Source organism: Dendrobates tinctorius, unplaced genomic scaffold (genome assembly GCF_039654945.1).
Source record: "Dendrobates tinctorius isolate UK_male_01 unplaced genomic scaffold, ASM3965494v1 ptg000062l, whole genome shotgun sequence".
Taxonomy (NCBI): domain Eukaryota; kingdom Metazoa; phylum Chordata; class Amphibia; order Anura; family Dendrobatidae; genus Dendrobates; species Dendrobates tinctorius.
In genome coordinates this window covers 18200813-18221182 of record NW_027361730.1, presented here as the reverse complement: position 1 = coordinate 18221182, position 20370 = coordinate 18200813, and the positions used below count along the sequence as shown (strand labels likewise).

Sequence of the window (20370 nt, the reverse complement as noted above, 5' to 3'; positions counted from 1 at the left end):
ACGTATTGACATTTAAATGGGTTGTCCTGTCTAAAACTAGAAGTCTGCAGTCACTCTTTGTGACCACAGACTTGAGAATCCTCACATCACGCACACTGTGTGACATTAGGATTCTCCAGTGCCGGCGCAGAGAACAACGGTCAAGTGACCACAAGTATGTGATATGCATTCTCCTGGCCACATTTCGACTAGACTGTTTCCAACCTCGTTCAATACACTTGGATAGAGCGAGGCTATGCTGATCTAGTGGCCGGGAGTATGCATATCGCATATTTGCGGTAACATTACCATTGTTCTCGGCACTGGAAAATCCTTACAGACCGCAGTGTGTGAAATGCGAGGGTTCACAAGTCTGCAGTCACTTACAGTGACTGCAAACTTATAGTTTAAGATCGGACAACCCCTTTAACATAAACAATAATTTTTGCAAATGGATTACAGATCATTATTGTCTGAAAATCGGTCAGCCAAGTTTAAAATTTTCATCCAATAGTCACTTTTCTACAAATGATACGTTCATGAAAAATATTCCCAGAAACCTTATTTTCCTTCTGCTGGTGTCACTTGAACACGTATGGCCTGTCTGAGTGACCATAACTACCAGCAGAGATTAAAATGTCCATGCGTGTTCAACCATCAATCCGATTCTACTCCTTGTATGTCACATGCATGGCCACTATATGGGAATAGATGCTTACATAGAAATCATATAAGCATTTTCCCTCACAGTTATTCACCATAACGTGGCTGAAAGGACTCATTAAGGCCATGTGCACACGATGCAGATTTCCAGCAGATCCGCAGCGGATTTTACGGCGCAGAAACGCTGCATATCTGCATTGTGATGTACAGTAGCATGTTAATCAATAGAAAAAAAAAAAACGCTGTGCAGACACTGCAGATTTTTCCGCGCGGTTTTCTTGTGGTTCAAAATATGCAGCATGTTACTTCTTTTGTGTGGTTTTCCACCTGCTCCATTCTCCAAATCCGCAGGGGGAAATCCGCAGGGGAAAACCGCAAGAAAACCGCAAAAAAACAGGAAGAAATCCGCAGGAAAAATGCAGGTCATTTGACCTGCGGATTTCTTCAGTTCTGCGTGGAAAAATCCGCAGGGCAAAAAAGTACGTCTGCACTTAGCCTAACAGCAAAGGTATCATACAGAATAAATCAGAAGGTTAACCTTCACACTCCTGACAAATTACTAACATATACTAGAAGGTGTCATCTGTAGGCCTAAAGGGAACCTGTCACTAGGATCAACCATCCTATGCCATTTGTAAAGGCATGCAGGTCATAGAAAGTAGAATAAAATGGGCAGGACATAGATCTCCCTGAGAATCTGCCCTAAGAGCTTATTGTAAATAAAAGGGGTGTTACCAGTCTGCGGAAGATTCTCAGGGAGATCTACGTTTTACTAATAGATCTTAACAGGTCATTTACATATTGAGAGAAATGTGGATTTCTCTGGAATTAGAAATCAGGTTGCAGATATCAAGGTATCATTTTATTCAACTTTCTATTACCTGCAGGCACATATAGACGACTTACGAGGGTTGATCCTACTGAAAGATTCACTATATGTGAGCCAAGACCCTTACAAACATCCAAAATAAAATGGACATAGACCTCTGCTGAGCACTATGCCAATTTTCACATAACTATATCTGAACTATATCAATGGGGCACATTTACTTACACTGACATATTGGCAATTGGCAGAACATTTTTTTAATAGGTACACCGAGTACAACTTGAAAAGCAAGGCTAAATTTCCCCAACACAATGAAGCTTTAATAAATGCAAGGAAAATGTGCCCTAGAGTCCAGATAGCGTCTACACCACATGAAGTCATTATTTCCCTCTACTCCTCTTTGGTCAGACCTCATCTGGAATACTGTGTCCAGTTCTGGGCACCACATTTTAAAAAAAGACATCAACAAACTGGAGCAAGTTCAGAGAAGAGCTACCAGGATGGTGAGCAGACAGCAAAGTATGTGCTACGAGGAATGGTTAAAGGATCTGGGAATGTTTAGCTTGCAAAAAAGAAGGCAAAGAGGAGACTTAATAGCTGTTTACAAATATCTGAAGGGATGTCACCGTGTAGGGAGATCATCATTATTCTCATTTGTTCATGGAAACACGAGAAGCAATGGAATGAAACTGAAAGGGAGAAGATACAGATTAGATATTAGAAAAAAACTTTTTGACAGTTAGAGTGATCAATGAGTGAAACAGGCTGCCACAAGAGGGGTGACTTCTCCTTCAATGGAAGACTTCAAACACAGGCTGGGCAGTCAGTCTGAGATGGTTTAATGAATCCTGCATAGAGCAGGGGGTTGGACACGATGACGCTTTAGGTGCCTTCCAACTCTAACATTCTATGATTCTATGAAAAGACAGTGCGTGCTTGATAAATATGTCCTACAGGTCCCTTAGTAATATGTGGCTATTGTGTACATGAAATCTTCTGTCAGGGGATGTATACAAGTGAGTCTTTATTAGATAGAACCCTTCATTTCTTGAGATTTCACCAAAATAGCTTTGTTCACTTTATATATTTTGTTCAATCGTGTAACTAATTTAGGTAATATAAAGTGACTATCTCTAGCCAAGTCCACATTATAATAGGAGACATCAGAGCTTCAGAATATTTTTTATTAACATTTCATTACTGTGTTTTTGACAATAAATATTAATAACTTACTTTTGTTCGATAATAAAGTCCTCGATCCACAAGATAAATTACCAAGTTCACCAAATGTCTCAACATTTGATATGTATAAATATTTCTAAGTCCCATGAGATTAGGTAAGAAGACAGGGTCTCAGCCAGTTGAACACTGCAAGGCCGACGATTCTTTCCCTAGTGGAAGATCTGCTACCGGATTAGAGTCATCCTCCTCTGAGATGAGTTGTGGGTGAGACCAGTTCAAAAAAGAACCATAAATTCCTGTTTTCTTCCCAAATCCTTGTAAAAAGTTAGAAATGTGCAGGTTCCAGACTGATGCACAGCCCTGAAGATAAGGAGGAGGTTCCTGCAGTATGAGTGCTTGGGGTTTGTTCTCTGGAGTGTCAGGGGGTATCATGCAGGGTCCATGCTGCTCAGTCCCAGTGTGAAGATTTCACGTTTCCACAGGGCTGGGGACCATGCTGTTGGGGGTGTCAGGAAGCTGAGAGGACAAGGAGGTGACATCACTCCCCGAAGAGTTACCAAGAGAACCTGATTCTGAGAATGATACCTAGAATATGGTAGAATAACAGCAATGAGTAGCAATCCAAAACAATTGAGAAATGTATTGGGCTTTAGAGCAACATTATACAAAAAGTGGTGACGAACAGTAAGGGTATGTGCACACAATGTCCTTCAGGTGTTTATCCTGGCGTTTATACATCGTCGGTGTTTTTTTTGTTATTCCAAACATTAATTAGTGAGCAGATTCCAAGCCCAAAGAAAGAAGACATTGCTTCTTGTAACAAATACTTGGCTTTTGAAGCCTCAAGCAGTTAAACGAAGTGACTAAAGAAGGAACATGTTCATAATGTTGATACTTAATAGTGTTTTTTTTAGCTCTTATAAAAAAAGATGTGTGCACATACCCCTATACGGGTTCTGTACAGCAGGTGCTGGATGGTATTAGCGATGTAACAGCTATACAAACATCCTGCTCCGTACGCTGATCGTGTGGCCATTGCCTCCTGCAGACTCTTATACTGAACATACAAGACATAGTGTTAGCTCTTCATACACTGTAACATACATTTACCTTACTGCGGAGCCTTTTATAAGTCAATGTAACAAATAAGTTACAAATCAATGCAGAAAATAAATGCACAATAATAGTAACAACTTGTTAAAAAATATCGAAAATATTTTCTAAATTAACAGTAAATTGTATAAATTACTTTAAAAATAATCCTCTAATGGTACTAAAGTGCTGAATGAAGCTCTTGCTCAATTTTTAAAACTCTGCTTAGAAAAAAAAGGCAAAGCCTGAATTTTTCCTGCGGAGAACACTGATGTTTTTCCCATAATTATCTCTACAGTTGTGATATAAACCAATGCACAGAGTAGCCACTTCCAGACGCAGCATGAATTTTGCCTACTGTTTCCTATTTATTTTCTCTTGCTTATTCCACAGAAGTGCACACAGACTGCAATCACTGATCTTTTCACAGACATTAATCCAGGACCTGGCAAGATATATACCCTACAAAATCACCTATCAGTATAACTTTGTAATATGACCGATTAACAGGAAAGCCAACAGAAATGCAAAAAAAAACAGTGGCACATAGAATTACTATATTATACGTGTCATATATGGTCACGACCCCAAATATCAGCTAAAATGCTCCATACTGAGGCAGAGGGACTGTAGCAATCATTTACTGCTACTATTATTATAGAGTGCTTTTACATTGAATTACTGATTACAGATATTACATTCCCTATATACCGTATATTATGACAGATATCTAAGGTACATTAAGAAGACATGTTACCATGGCACATGATGCATAGAAATACACGGTCCACCCTACTGTATATTTTAGATTCTAAAACCAAGTTTTAAAGCAGTTGTCCACCCTGGGCATATTTTTTTTTTTACTTAAATGCATATAAAAAAAATTTTTGCAATTGGGTTTCATTAAAACTTTTGCACTGGCTATTGCTGGCTGCAGAATTAAAGGAAACAAGTCAGGTCGGATAACTCTATTAAGCTGAAGATATTGGGCTAATTTGCAAGTTAATAGGATTGTGAAGGTGAGCGGCAGAAGTGTGGAACCTGGAAAAAAATTAACTTTATTCGTCACACCGGCTTTCAGCCGTACAGGTGTGCCAGTGTGGGTACAGTCACCACTAAGCACGCTCCAGCACTTTGAGTGACAGTTCGCTCTGCACTCATGCACTGTAAATTGTCTCCAGAGGTGAACAACCCCTTTAATATATTGTCCAAGCAAATAAATGTGGAGCAGTGACAAAACCCATAACTATACAAACTGCAACTAATCTACCATGTGCTGTATATACAATGCTGCACATATATCACATCCTACTGAGCGACACCTAAAATGGTTATTTGCGTGACAGGAGCCTTGTACGTATGGCGCACCTGTCAATCTGTATTACATTGTCCAATCAAAAACAGAATAATTTCTTGTATAAATCCCCACTTTTGAATCATCTGAAACATGACCAGTAATAATGTGCATGAGTGAGCAGGAATACGATCGGGGTCCCATTATATCCGTAGGTCCCTGTCTTCTTTCTTTCTTATCTTTTCCTATACTATGCCAGCTTTCCTTACCAGCTGTTGAAATGCAGGTTGGTCCAAGTCGCTCTGCAATGCAAAATCGCTGAGTGCTTTCCATGGAGGTTGATAGGTCTGTACTTCCACTGCAGCGCCCTGGACGGCACTGTCATGGCGGATAGGACTTCCTGCTACTAGTGGTGTGCCAGTTAACCCTTGAAGGCTCTGCAGAAATTATTACATCATTAACAGGGAACATTTTTTCAAGATTGTAGTTCAATTTTAAAAAAGAGAAAGAAACAGAAATATCATATTAAAAGCCCTTTTATGATAAATATGAAAACATATTTGAATAGTACGTACACTATTGTTACATAAGACATGTATTATCTGTCTGAAAGTTACAATATGGAGTGACAGATGCATAAAAATTTTTGCAAATTTAGCCTCATCTTGAGCTTCATTTGACTTGTTGCATGTTTGGAAGTTTTCCTCTATATTTTCTCATAAATATAATACTGATAGATTTCTCAATTCAAACAGTTCTTGAAATGTTTCCTTTTTTTTCTTCATTTTTCTCTGTTTTAATAAATATCTGTTCTCCCAAAGAAACAATTTCTGAGCATATTTTCTCTGAAATCTGCATTGTGCTGTTCTTCTGTTGATGTATTTAGAAATGTATGAATAAATTGCCAACTGTCCTTTACCATTCTCCCTATCAGGATGTTTCCCAGCAAAATTTTACACTTTTCAATTAAGGGCCCGTTACACATAGCGATATCGCTAGCAATATCGCTATAACGTCACTGGTTTTGTGACGCAGCAGCGATATTGTTAGTGATATCGCTATGTGTGATACCTCCGACCGGCTCCCTTGCTGGTTATCGCTGATCGCGCAAGAACGTCCTGGGCCGTTTCTCGTCGTCAGCTTCCTGCTGTGGCGACGAGCGACGCGTGGAGCCGGGCGGGAGGACGTCAGGATCGCCTCGTCTGACAGGTAAGTAGCGACCCCCGACCCCTGCTGTGTCGCTGGTGAGATCTGCCTGTGTGGCACCTCACTAGCAACCACTTAGCGACGCACCAGCGATCCTGACCGCGTCATATCGCTGGTCGGGATCGCTGGTGCATCGCTAAGTGTAACTGTACCCTTAGTGTAAGGGATTGTACAGACATCTATAGATGCTTTCATCTGAGAGAATTGGGTCGATTATGCTAATGACACTCAGATCAAACTCTGATCCGAGTTTTCTTAGAGTATCAGCTTAAGGGGGTTTTACACTAAGCGATATCGCTAGCAATATCGCTAAAACGTCACCGGTTTTGTGACGTTATAGCGATATCGCTATGTGTGATACTTACCAACGCCCGGCTCCCCCGCTCTCCATCGCTGATCGCGCGAGAATGTCCGGCTCCATTTCTCGTCGTCAGCTTCCTGCTGTGACGACGAGCAATGCGTGGAGGTGGGCGGGAGGACGCCAGGATCGCTGTGTGTGAAAGGTGAGTATCTCATCTCTGTGAGATCTTTCTGTGTGAAAGCTCACTAGCGATCATTTAGCGATGCACCAGCGATCCTGGTCGGATCGCTCGTCGGATTGCTGGTGCATCGCTAAATGTAAAAGGGCCTTAAGTGTGACCTGATTCTCTCAGATGAGAGAACCATAGGAAGCTGTGAGGAGAAGGTGCAGAACAAATTTTCTCCATCTTTTCCATTCTGTGAGCCGCAAAATTGGACTGCACTCAGATGTGAGTGCAGTCCGCCCAATATCAGATCACACTTGGACATGAATCAATTCGGACATGTGTACTAACATTGGTCCTGTGGCGTTCTGATGTTTTGCTGGATCACTCTCAGGGCTCATGCTCACTTGTGAGTCTCTCGCATGAAAACTTGGCACTGCCGCCAGCACTCGGACCGGAGCGTGCGGTTGCATAGAAATACATGTAGCCACACGCTCCGGTCCGAGTGCCAGCGACAGTGCCAGGTTTTCATGCCAGAGACTCGCACGAGAATCGTGCAAGTCTCTCGCAAGTGAGTATGAGCCCTTAGACTGATAACACAGTTGTGTGCATGAGCCCTGAGACTGTAGAGGCGCACTTGATTGACACTGAGAATAGTAATGACCAATTTTCAATTTATTGATACATTTCCAGAAGGAATAAAAGAAGATTGCTACAATATAGAGTTGAGCAAAACATGTTGTTGGACAATGGATTTGCTCGTCAGTAGTCCACGGATGCTGGATCACAGCCTTGCAAACCTTCTACTTTCTGCTGGTATCCTTGATTGATTGATAAACAGTGCAGTTAATCGATGCACATATAATGTCGCCCCAGGCCTACTAATCAGAAAAGGTGCCGGTGATGTTGGCAGGTAGGAGAAGGTTCTTAGTACTCTGCTCCTGCGGCCACAGCATAGGATCCTGTGGATCTTTCTTTCCAACATTGGTACAATGCACATTTTGAAAAAAAAAAAAAAGAGACTGGGGAATACTAGGATTTACTCAGGAAAACTGACAGAAATAAATGCAACAATAACACAAGTACAATATTTAGGTGACATAATGATGAGGGAGGATCCCAATCGCTATCATCATTATAAACTGTATGCAACTGGTCTACTAATGCAGTTCACTACTTAACAGACTAGAAGACAGTGCTTCATTATGGTCAAATGTGTGAAATAAAACTAAAAAAAACTAAACAAAAATTTTTATTTTCACTATTCATGGACCTTTTTTGGCTAAGTAATAACTAGCATCTCAAGAACAAGGAAGTCCACTTAGAAAGCTAAACTGTCCCTGGCACTTCATGGATGACATGACTCCTCACTCTAGCACTATTCTTACCAAGCAATTTGAGCAGGTCACTTACAGTTTTGTCACTGAGTTGCTGTTGCTGTTGAATTTGTTTCATGAGAATAGATTTCTTCTTGTCTTTACAGCGCTTATTCTGAAACCAGACACGGATCACCCTAGGGCTGAGACCTGTCATCTCAACAAGCTGTTCCTTCATCAAGGCATCTGGTCTGGGGTTGGCTGCGTAGCATGTCCGTAGTGTGTGTAGCTGCTTCTCATTCAGAACTGTCCGTACTCTTGTGGTCTTTTCTGTCTGCTTGTGGATATGGGACCTAAGTGACGATCTGCCATTGTCTAGCCCAAAGATAAAGAAAAAACGTCAATATAGCATACTGATATACTATGAACATGATGATAAGTGCCCAGAGGAAATTTCCATATATTACATTGATGGCCCTGCTAATTATGAAACCATACCCACACAGGATCCAATTCATTTACCAGAAAATAAAATGTGTAAAAATATGCAGTTTAATATTAAAAAGACTCTTGTGACAATGGTTATATATGTGTATTCCCATAAGATAGGGCTAATCCAAATACACAACTTAGGCTATGTTCACACGTTGCTTTTTTGCAGCGTTTTTTTTGGTGCTGCTTTTTTATGCAAACGAAATGCTGCTTTTTACTGTACCAGCAAATGCTATGAAATTTCAGAAATTTCATGAGCATGATTGTTTTTAACACTTGACTGAATTGGAAAATTGCGGCGTTTTTTAAAACAGCAACATGTCAATGCTTTCAACGTTTTTTCATCATAGAAAGCAATGACAAAAGTGCAAAAAAAATGTAACTGTGCGTTCTTGCTGCTTTTAACTAACGTTAATAAACATGTTCAAAAACACACCAAAAAAATAGCAGCAACTCCTGCTTTTTTGGAGGTAGCATCTTCACTGACAAGAGAGCAGGTTTTGCCTGCGGGAAAAAAAACTGCAAAAATGCAACGTGTGAACATAGCCTTATTATGTTAGGAAAATAATCCAGTAGGGTGCACAAATATATTCTTGACTATTATACAGTTAATGCTTGGCTATTTAATATGATGGCATGAGCGGCTGCTAGATACCATGTGCATGTATGTATAACTCAAACCTCATGAGCTGACCCATCTATAGGAATGACCACAGGAAAGAAGATCGTGGATAATTAGTGAATGGAGTAATCTGGGTGGGTAAACGATCTATTGTGATTCTTATCTCTCCTCTGGGCAGTGTTAGTTTATGATTTATGAAAATAACGAATAGGATGGATACAGTATTTATAATGAGAAGTCATCAGGGACATGAGTGCCATGTAAGGTACACTTGTGGGAGAACATAATACCCCAAGTACGGATGGAGAAGTGATCATTTGTTCAGATATTTCTTTCTCTTCATGGGTTAAGCATACTGATCATTAGTAAAATCTGGAAGTGTACAAACTACTGGTGAGACATCTTGTGGTCATAGGGGCGTTTGTGTATGTTATCAGAAATAAGGTACAGAAAAAATTACCAACCGGGTACTGTAGCTAGTGGAACTGACTATTACATTTTTCATGATGTGGTCCATTTAATTGTTAAGGAATATTCTAGGCATCTCGGATACATGTAATGCATCTAACAACTGTAAGAGAGAATGCCAACATCATTCCTTGCCCTCTTAGGTGCAGATCAGCCACCACATGCTGTATTAGACCTATACCATCTTTTTCAATACCCCCCAGATTTGTCAATTTTTGTAATCTTGCAACCAGAGAGCTAAGAAATACAACCAAAGGGAATATATATATATATATATATATATATATTTATTTAGCCTTTGGTTGTATTTCTTAGCTCTGTGGTTCCAAGATCAAATAAATATATATATATATATATATATATATATATATATATATATATATATATACACACATATGTACTTTGGACAATCAACTGCTTCCTTCCATATCAGGATGGAGCAACACTGCCAGAGACTATCTATCGGGTAATTATTAAGACTACCTATCGGGTAATTACTAAAAATATTTTCCAAGTCACAAAATTGTCCTTTATACAAATTATTCACCAGTAGGGGAATGTTTGAAGTAAAGGGGTATCCACAGCTTAGACATTAATGGCCATAAATGTTTAATAGATGGAGGTCTCACCTCTGAAACACGCTCCAAAACAAAGGACCCCAAACCCCCCTTTTGCCTGACGCCACGACCACTGTAAATGAAAAGGTTGCCATGCGTGGACTGACTTCAGTGGGCGTTATGAACTCATCAAGCAGACATCTTAGTTATTTCTCTGGGAAATTCACATCACCATATAGTTTTACTAAATACTGGATTGTAAAAAAAAAATATTATAAAAAGTAGACAGGAGTGAACTGCATTTATTTAAATGAATACTATGCTCATTAATTTTATAACAATTAGCCCCATTAGCCTTGGATCTTGGTCAGCTGGGCGGAAATATACAGAAATGCAGGACAACAAATGGCTAACTAATTACTGAAAATTCTCATTTCATATTACTTCTTGTGGGCATTAGTTAAAGGTGATATTCAGAAACAATGCTTTATTTATGGGAAGAGCCTGACTTTATTAGTGCCATTCAGCATATGAGTGGAGCTAGTTCTTTAAAAAAAAACCAAAAAAAAAAACCTCTATTAACTAATCTCATGAAATCCTTTAACAAAAAAAATCCAGTTGACTAATTCAAGTTATCAAATTATGCATAAAACAGGAATGTCTTTAACTTCTCTCTAACATCCAGTTTACACGTATGTCACATATCTGGAGAGGGTGTATACAGCGGCTCAGGAGCCGATGCTGGTTCTACTATACAGCAGACACTCGCCTGGATTTGTTGCCATCACAGTTATCTCAGATAATGGCAGTATAACCCCATTTTGTCATGAAATAATTAAATATGATTTAAATCTCCCAATGGTCCTTAAAAAAAATAAATAAATAATCTAGAGTTTGAGCCCCAATGGGGACAGTACCAATAATGTCTGTAAAACGCTGTGGAATTAAAGGCCGTATATGTGTTAGTAAAATAGATAAATAACCCCCCAAAAGTATAAAATATAAAATCATAATCTTCCTTTTTTTTCCCATTGGTAAAATTAAAAAAAAATCTAAAAAGGAAAAAAAAAAAAGTCATATTGAAGTTTAAACTATTACATTTTTGTTAATTATCCCACACTGTAAACACCATAAAATAAATGCCAGAATTGCAATTGTACAGCAAACTCGCCTTATTCCTCAAAAAACTAGTACAAAATGTTCATAAAGTTGTACATACCACTAAACTGTACTAATTAAAACTAAAACTCGTTCTGCAAAATAAATAAATAAAAGTAAATGCGTGCTCCATCAAAAGAAAAAAAATATATATATTTTTTAAGTCAATAAAATCAAAATAATACCAATAATAATATAGAAATTTGCTATCGATGTAATTGCACCATCCACAGATTATATTTTTATCAAATAGTGAAGACCGTAAAACAAATATTTTTGTTGCTGTTTTTATGTCCCTTGTATCATTATATGGTAAATTGAAAAGTGGAATTTCACAATGCAACTAGTCCTTAAAAAAAACAAAAAAAAAACATTTGGCTCTAAAAATGGCAATAAAAAAAGCTAAGCTAAGTTAAACATACAAGGGCTGATAGGATTTAGGTATTCTTGCTTCCAACAGAAGGAAAGGATGTACTGGCAGCAGGGGCAGGAGATGAGGGACATGTGGGCTGCACAGTCCTGATTATTGAGGCATGGAGGAAATAGACAACTTATTAACGGCATCTTAAAACTTCAACCAAAGTTTAGAGGTGACATCAAGTGGCCAAGGTAACGTGAATGCCAGGCCTGTTTTATTCTTCCCATCTATCAGCACTGGTGTAAAGCCTTGCACATACACAAACATTTCAAATAAACAATCTGCTCAGTGAAACAGTAGATTCTTTGCTACATTTTCGTTTGCACAAAATACAAAACTACTGAGAAAACCAACTATGGGGTAAAAGGTTCAGAAACAAACACTGAAAATCCAGTGATCGCCCGGTCCTGATCCTTGCGTCCCTAAAGAGCTGTCTGCAGTGCATGCTTCCCGACAGCGGCCGCTGCTGGAGAGAGGTAGTATTACATTCACACGGATGGTAGCGAGACAGCTCCGGTCCGCCGGCAGCAGAAAGGTCAGCTTTGTATTCTGTCCCATACTGGGTGCTAATACTCTGTAATCAGCTCATAAACAGTTGTCCCATCTACCTATGTAGATCCGGCATTCTGCACAAACATGTAGCCAACACTTTCTAGAATGGAATTCACATACAGAAAAATGACAATGGACGATGGTGGGAGATTGCTCCATGATCTCAAAAAGGGACAACACTGAAGTCACATAAGGTATAAATAGTGCCCGGGTATACGGCCATTCCTACCTGCAATGTTATGGTCTGCCCCGCACAACAGCTCCTGGTCTCTAAGGCTGATTTCTTCTCCTGGAAGGAGTCGCCGACTACAGATCGAACATCGGAAGCAGTCGGTGTGATAGACTCGTTCTCCGACCCTCATTACCAGCTCAGAGCGAGGCAGAGTGCCCTGGCACCGGGGGCACCGGGCGCTAAACAACCTGGACGGGAACAACAGAGCACCTGTAATGTGTCTGCACAGAGGTCAGCAGAGGTCAGCAGGACAAGTCCCCAGATTTGGGGGGAAATATAGATATCAAATGAAAGCTGTAAAATATGCTGTCATATATTTCTATTAGTTACAACCTATATTTACCAGTTATACGAATTTTATTGCAGCAACTCTTACTTCACGATTTAATTGGCAGAATGATCGTCTTGTCTATGACCACCTTTCACCTTTATGTAATCTGCTTCTGACGACTAAAAAGGGTCCTCACATGTGTGTGCTCATTGTATAGACACCCAGCTCCCAGATCGGTAACACGGCGCGTGCACCTTCAGGTGATCACTGGGGAATCGATCATATGATTAGTGTACATATCAGATCGCAGGCCTCTGGAACACTGTCCTATGGGTAGATTTAGGCATTAATGCGGTACATTTCTAGACAGATGCAATAAGAGGACATTCTGCATCAGCGGACACATCAGATTCTTTTTTTTTTTTACATAGATTTTTGCACTGCTTGTGATTTGTTTATTTTCTTCTATGTTTTAGCTTGATCACTTTTCTGTGCTTATGTCACAAGCATTAAAAATGATGTCAATTAAATGCAACTGATGACATAAATTGTCATCCAATATATTATTATTATTATTATTACATCATAATTGCCATTGTAACAAAACAAAACAATAATGAAGGGGAAAAAAATAAGCCAAAATCGCCATTGTTCAGCACATATAGAAGAGAGGAGGCTGGCTTATATAACAACATCGCATTCTGTCATCAGTCTACTAAAAAATCAATGCGGTTAATGTGCGGATCAGTGCCTGAATAGTTAAATGAAAAACATGTAGAAGAAATACAGCCTTCCCTATAGCATAATACATTGCATCATTATCTTTTATTGTTAAAAGTATATATCCAAATGAGATAATCAAGTCGGTAATAGAGAGAAACTTGGAGGCATTAGAGTAAAATGCGAAAGGAGAGGAGATGCGCAGGTTTGGGTGTGCGCTAAGTGTGCACGACTCCCTATGGCGGTAACGCAGAGGCCTGGCAATGTGAGCTGTGACTGAAGATTTATCTGATCCTATGTCCATCAGGGTCCAACATGGAAAGGATCGCACTACAAATAAGCTGCAATCTCTCATCTAGAAGATGAGATTCCTATGGCTTCCATTCCTTGCGGCTCACATTACTCCCAACATTTATCTGGCAGGGGAAGCTGTATGTTCTCAGCGTTATTTCTATCGTTAGATAAGTCGAATATTTAGTACGGTAAACGTTAAAATTACCAAAATAATAACTTGTATTAATGGGCCAGACTCCGATCTCCTCCCCACAAGAGACAAAGTATGGCCATATAACATTCCCTTTATGTTACCCGGGGCCTGTGAGCAAAGTGTAGGAGAAACAGAAGCAAGAATGGAATACCTGATCTATGAATCCTAGAACAATGATGGCAGCAGTGTGTGGACATCGTGTTATTTCTGGGAAACATTAAATGTATATGGTAAACGTAAAGGGACTGTGTGTGCACATATATACGGGCGCATATATTTATGTGTGTATATATATACATATGTATGTGTGTGAATACATATATATAGATAGGTATATATTGGTATGTATACATATATATAGATAAGTTTATATATATATATATATATATATATATATATATATATATTGGTATATATATATATAATATATGTGTGTGTGTTTATATATACACACCCCAAACAGTATGTATAGGGATGATTGAGTTCAAAGGTTATACTAATAATGATCCAGATGTTGCGTTCAGTTAAATGTTAAGTGCAAATCAGTTGTCAAAATCGACGATTTTACTAATAAGGCCATGTGCACACACTGAGGATTTGGTGAGTTTTTTTACCCGAGTATTTGTAAGCCAAAACCAGGAGTGGAACAGTCAGAGGAAAAACATAATAGAAACATTTCTGCATTTTTCACCCACTCCTGGTTTTGGTTTACAAATCCTGGGGTAAAAAAACTCACCAAATACTGAAAGTGTGCATGAGCCCTAATCCTGCTCTTCTATTTCTGTGATTTCACCATACATAGAATGCTAAATGCCATACAAGAGAGCACACTAGCTGCCTTCAGGGTAACATTTTCTTTTTTTTTTTCGTTCAACATATTTAATATCTATTACATTTGTTATATTTTATGTTTCGAAGACAGTAAACTATTTCAAACAGAATCGTTTATTTTCATTTAAAATTTAAAATTATTATTTTTTCTCCCCTGACATTCCTAATTATTATCTTATTGCTATGCTGGGCGCATGTCATCCATTTATGAAGGGAATCGTGGATAAATATTACACTGGCTTCTAGAGCTATGCTTTTGGCTTTTGATTTTGATAAACATCAGAAAATGATCAAGCTGTGGAGACACCAAACTCCAACATGTATCCAATGCAAAAAGAATGATCCTATACGAATAACAACTAAAATGCAGTATACGGTCTAATGTGCAAAAACTGCTAAAGTATACCATAAAGTATATGCCTGTATATATATATATATATATATATATATATGTTTAAATTAACAAAAGTACATTTTGCATGTATGTTCACTTTGAAATTTACTTAGATAAATTCAGATGATTTCGAGTGAGTCCTACATGAGAGTAAAATTTTAGTAATACATTAACTTTATAGCTTTTTTGCTTTTCCATCATGTTCAGAATTTGCAGATTATTTTTCCTAATCGTTTGCACATTTAACGCATGTTTGATTTAAGATTAAATAAAACACAATATTAAGATTACAGAAAACATAATATACTGGCCATGAAATAGAGAAGACAGCCACCTAGAGAGCAGGGCTGGAGAGCTGCCTTCTTCTGCCATAGGGGCAGCCTGCAGTGCAGCCAGCTACAGTGTATATAGTGTTACAGTGTGGGGTTACACGGAGATCCTGCCTCCACGGTCACTAGTGGAGACTAACAAGCCTTGTCAGTGCACCATCAATTATTCCAGCCCCTGGGTTTACGCCGGGATAGAGCTTTCTGCACCTATAGGAACATATGATTGATCCGTCCAATGCAGCCAAGTGGAGCAGACACCAGCTACAGCCCAGCGATACCAGCACAGCCTGCAGAGCAGGAGTCACACACTGACACCGAGAAGCTGGAGTAACATGGAATAGATTAGATCTAATGTCATATTTAATACCGATCTAATGGAATATTGTATATTTAATATATATATATATACACCCATCCATTTAAATATCATCTATCTATCTAACCAGTCACACAAGTACACATATAATGTTGATCTATATAGTTCATATACCAGACACATCTTCTCAGCTAGCACTGGCATTTTGTATTACTGAGTCATGTTCCCTCCCTGAAGCTATTCTTTATGATGGTCCTTTCTGATATTCAGTAACTCATAATCACCCCTGTGCAATCATCACAATACATGGCTACCAGCCCCCATAGGTAGAAAGCTCTCAGGACTCGATAGGGGGCTTATTAATATAAGGCATCACTAGTAATATACTATAGACCACCATCAGAAACTGTGACAACATAACCAGTAGAATGAGACGGTAACTCTCATCATAGTAAAATAATGAGAGTGAGATGATGACTACAGCAGGGTGCTCAGGAAGGGTGTTCAGGAAGGGTGCTCAGTGAGTATGGTGCTCGGGCAGGGTGCTCAGTGAGTAGGGTGCTCAGGAAGGGTGCTCAGTGAGTAGGGTGCTCAGGAAGGGTGCTCGGGCAGGGTGCTCAGTGAGCAGGGTGCTCAGTGAGCAGGGTGCTCAGTGAGCAGGGAGCTCAGGCAGGGTGCTCAGTGAGTAGGGTGCTCGGGCAGGGTGCTCAGTGAGCAGGGAGCTCAGGCAGGGTGCTCAGTGAGTAGGGTGCTCGGGCAGGGTGCTCAGTGAGCAGGGAGCTCAGGCAGGGTGCTCAGTGAGTAGGGTGCTCGGGCAGGGTGCTCAGGAAGGGTGCTCAGTGAGCAGGGAGCTCAGGCAGGGTGCTCAGTGAGTAGGGTGCTCGGGCAGGGTGCTCAGTGAGTAGGGTGCTCGGGCAGGGTGCTCAGGAAGGGTGCTCAGTGAGCAGGGAGCTCAGGCAGGGTGCTCAGTGAGTAGGGTGCTCGGGCAGGGTGCTCAGTGAGTAGGGTGCTCGGGCAGGGTGCTCAGTGAGCAGGGAGCTCAGGCAGGGTGCTCAGTGAGTAGGGTGCTCGGGCAGGGTGCTCAGGAAGGGTGCTCAGTGAGCAGGGTGCTCGGGCAGGGTGCTCAGTGAGTAGGGTGCTCGGGCAGGGTGCTCAGTGAGCAGGGAGCTCAGGCAGGGTGCTCAGTGAGTAGGGTGCTCGGGCAGGGTGCTCAGTGAGCAGGGAGCTCAGGCAGGGTGCTCAGTGAGTAGGGTGCTCGGGCAGGGTGCTCAGTGAGTAGGGTGCTCGGGCAGGGTGCTCAGTGAGTAGGGTGCTCGGGCAGGGTGCTCAGTGAGTAGGGTGCTCGGGCAGGGTGCTCAGTGAGTAGGGTGCTCGGGCAGGGTGCTGTAGGGTCACTCACCTGATGTAGTCCCGCTTGCAGTAAGTCTTGCCATCCCTCACAAAGCAGGTGCAGTTCTCATCCAGGTACTGGCTGCACTCGGCGCACTTCAGGCAGGCAGCATGCCACTCCAGGTCTGGGGACACCCGCAGGATGTACTGGTCCAGGATGTGACTCCCACAGCCCACACACACCGCCAGGCCTGGCTTCTCTGCCGGGGACATCACAGAGGACAGGACAGCTATCAGTTATCTGCCGGGTGTAACTGGAGAGCAGCAGGACTGTCACCATCTAGTGTACAGGGCTCATGTATCTGGTCACACAGCTCACCACGCACCTCATATATCACACACTGGATGGCCTGTCACACACGTGTCACCCCAACGGGAACACTAAAGTGCCTCCACACTATGTACAGCCAGACACAAGGGTCCCCCACACATCAGTACCACACACTGTATGTACAGCCAGACACAGGCGTCCCCCACACATCAGTACCACACACTGTATGTACAGCCAGACACAAGGGTCCCCCACACATCAGTACCACACACTGTATGTACAGCCAGACACAAGGGTCCCCCACACATCAGTACCACACACTGTATGTACAGCCAGACACAAGCGTCCCCCACACATCAGTACCACACACTGTATGTACAGCCAGACACAAGGGTCCCCCACACATCAGTACCACACACTGTATGTACAGCCAGACACAGGCGTCCCCCACACATCAGTACCACACACTGTATGTACAGCCAGACACAAGCGTCCCCCACACATCAGTACCACACACTGTATGTACGGCCAGACACAAGGGTCCCCCACACATCAGTACCACACACTGTATGTACGGCCAGACACAAGGGTCCCCCACACATCAGTACCACACACTGTATGTACAGCCAGACACAAGGGTCCCCCACACATCAGTACCACACACTGTATGTACGGCCAGACACAGGCGTCCCCCACACATCAGTACCACACACTGTATGTACAGCCAGACACAAGGGTCCCCCACACATCAGTACCACACACTGTATGTACGGCCAGACACAAGGGTCCCCCACACATCAGTACCACACACTGTATGTACGGCCAGACACAAGGGTCCCCCACACATCAGTACCACACACTGTATGTACAGCCAGTCACAAGCGTCCCCCACACATCAGTACCACACACTGTATGTACAGCCAGACACAAGCGTCCCCCACACATCAGTACCACACACTGTATGTACAGCCAGACACAAGCGTCCCCCACACATCAGTACCACACACTGTATGTACAGCCAGACACAAGGGTCCCCCACACATCAGTACCACACACTGTATGTACAGCCAGACACAAGCGTCCCCCACACACCAGTACCACACACTGTATGTACAGCCAGACACAAGGGTCCCCCACACATCAGTACCACACACTGTATGTACAGCCAGACACAAGCGTCCCCCACACATCAGTACCACACACTGTATGTACAGCCAGACACAAGGGTCCCCCACACATCAGTACCACACACTGTATGTACAGCCAGACACAGGCGTCCCCCACACATCAGTACCACACACTGTATGTACAGCCAGACACAGGCGTCCCCCACACATCAGTACCACACACTGTATGTACAGCCAGACACAGGCGTCCCCCACACATCACCCACCATAACCTGCCTCCACTCATCGCAACTACACAATGCGGGAAGAACTTTGTGGCCTGACACTACTCCAGTGCCACTCTACCAGCTGTCATTGTACACACACCACGGACCCATCATCCATCCCCTCTAGTAATCCATCTATTCTGTAGGTAATATTGGATCAGATTAATATATGTCAAATCATCCCTTAATTATCTGCTTTCCATTCCAAGAAAATAAAAATAAAATGAATAAAATATATATAGATAGATAGATATGGGATACATAGCTATGGGATAGATAGATATGGGATATATAGATAGATAGATATGGGATAGATATGGGATAGATATGGGATAGATATGGGATAGATAGATATGGGATAGATAGATAGATAGATAGATATTGGATAGATATGGGATAGATAGATAGATAGATAGATAGATAGGGGATAGATAGATAGATAGATAGATAGATAGATAGATAGGGGATAGATAGATAGATAGATAGATAGATAAGGGATAGATATGGGATAGATATGGGATAGATAGATATGGGATAGATAGATAGATATTGGATAGATATGGGATAGATATGGGATAGATAGATAGGGGATAGATAGATAGGGGATAGATAGATAGATAGATAGATAGATAGATAAGGGATAGATATGGGATAGATAGATAGATAGGCTAACGAATACCTGATGACCTGATAATAAAGGGATTAGTATATATATTAATTGATCCCACATTACCTACAGATCAGATGGAGTAATAGACGGGATGGATGATCAGTGATGTGTGGTATATAGATAGAATCTGATCTATTGAGTTCTCTCTCCATTCCTCTAATCTCCTGTCTCCTCTGTGTAAATGACATCCATTTCTCTTCCGCCCCATGTAGGGCTGAGAGGCCTCATCTGTGTGTGTCTGTCCTGTATGATGAGAGTGATAGCAGAAAGTGACAGACCTGCTGCTGATGATGGTGACATGGCTGCAGACCACTCTCTCACCCACTCTGAAGTCCTAAAGTAAACTTTGTGCCGGGCAGAAGCACTTACTCTTGGGCTGATCCCCCATGGCAGCCAGGAGCGGGTAGGGCAGGATGAGATCCACCATCCAGCTGCAGGGTGAGGAGGAGGATGGAGGCAGCAGGACAGGGAGCCAGAGCTGCAGGATCCTGCTCCCAGCTGCCAGCACTGGAGACTGGAGGGTCCCACGCGCGCCGCATGACGTCACGGAGCACTGCCCCGGGCTCGGGAGGACTCTGGCGGGGGCGGGGCCTGGGGATGAAAGGAGCTAATGACCAGTCCTCATTAGCATGTCTGTCTGTGCCTGCATGTAATAATGAGCTGCTGACCCCTCTATAGACAGTAAGTGCTGCACATGCTGTGTACAGTGTAGAGCAGATGTGCACACAGGCACTGCATGTGGCCATGTACAACTATACAGCCAAAACAAGGTCCA

General features: G+C 41.7%; 1 protein-coding gene across 2 annotated transcripts; it reads right to left on the bottom strand.

Moving 5' to 3' along the window:
• Positions 1-2634: 2634 nt before the first annotated feature.
• ISL2 (ISL LIM homeobox 2) lies at positions 2635-20140 on the bottom strand. Of its 2 annotated transcripts, none has more exons than XM_073579610.1 (6): positions 19965-20140; positions 17272-17461; positions 12522-12712; positions 8123-8400; positions 5309-5476; positions 2635-3238 (listed from the first exon to the last, which is right to left on the bottom strand). In XM_073579610.1, the coding sequence occupies exons 1-6, from the start codon at positions 20020-20022 to the stop codon at positions 3122-3124; spliced, it is 1002 nt and encodes a 333-aa protein (XP_073435711.1). In that variant the 5' UTR covers positions 20023-20140; the 3' UTR covers positions 2635-3121. The 2 variants fall into 2 exon arrangements, with proteins under 2 accessions (XP_073435711.1, XP_073435712.1); XM_073579611.1 differs by having other exon boundaries at positions 17272-17515; positions 19965-20102.
• Positions 20141-20370: the final 230 nt, after the last annotated feature.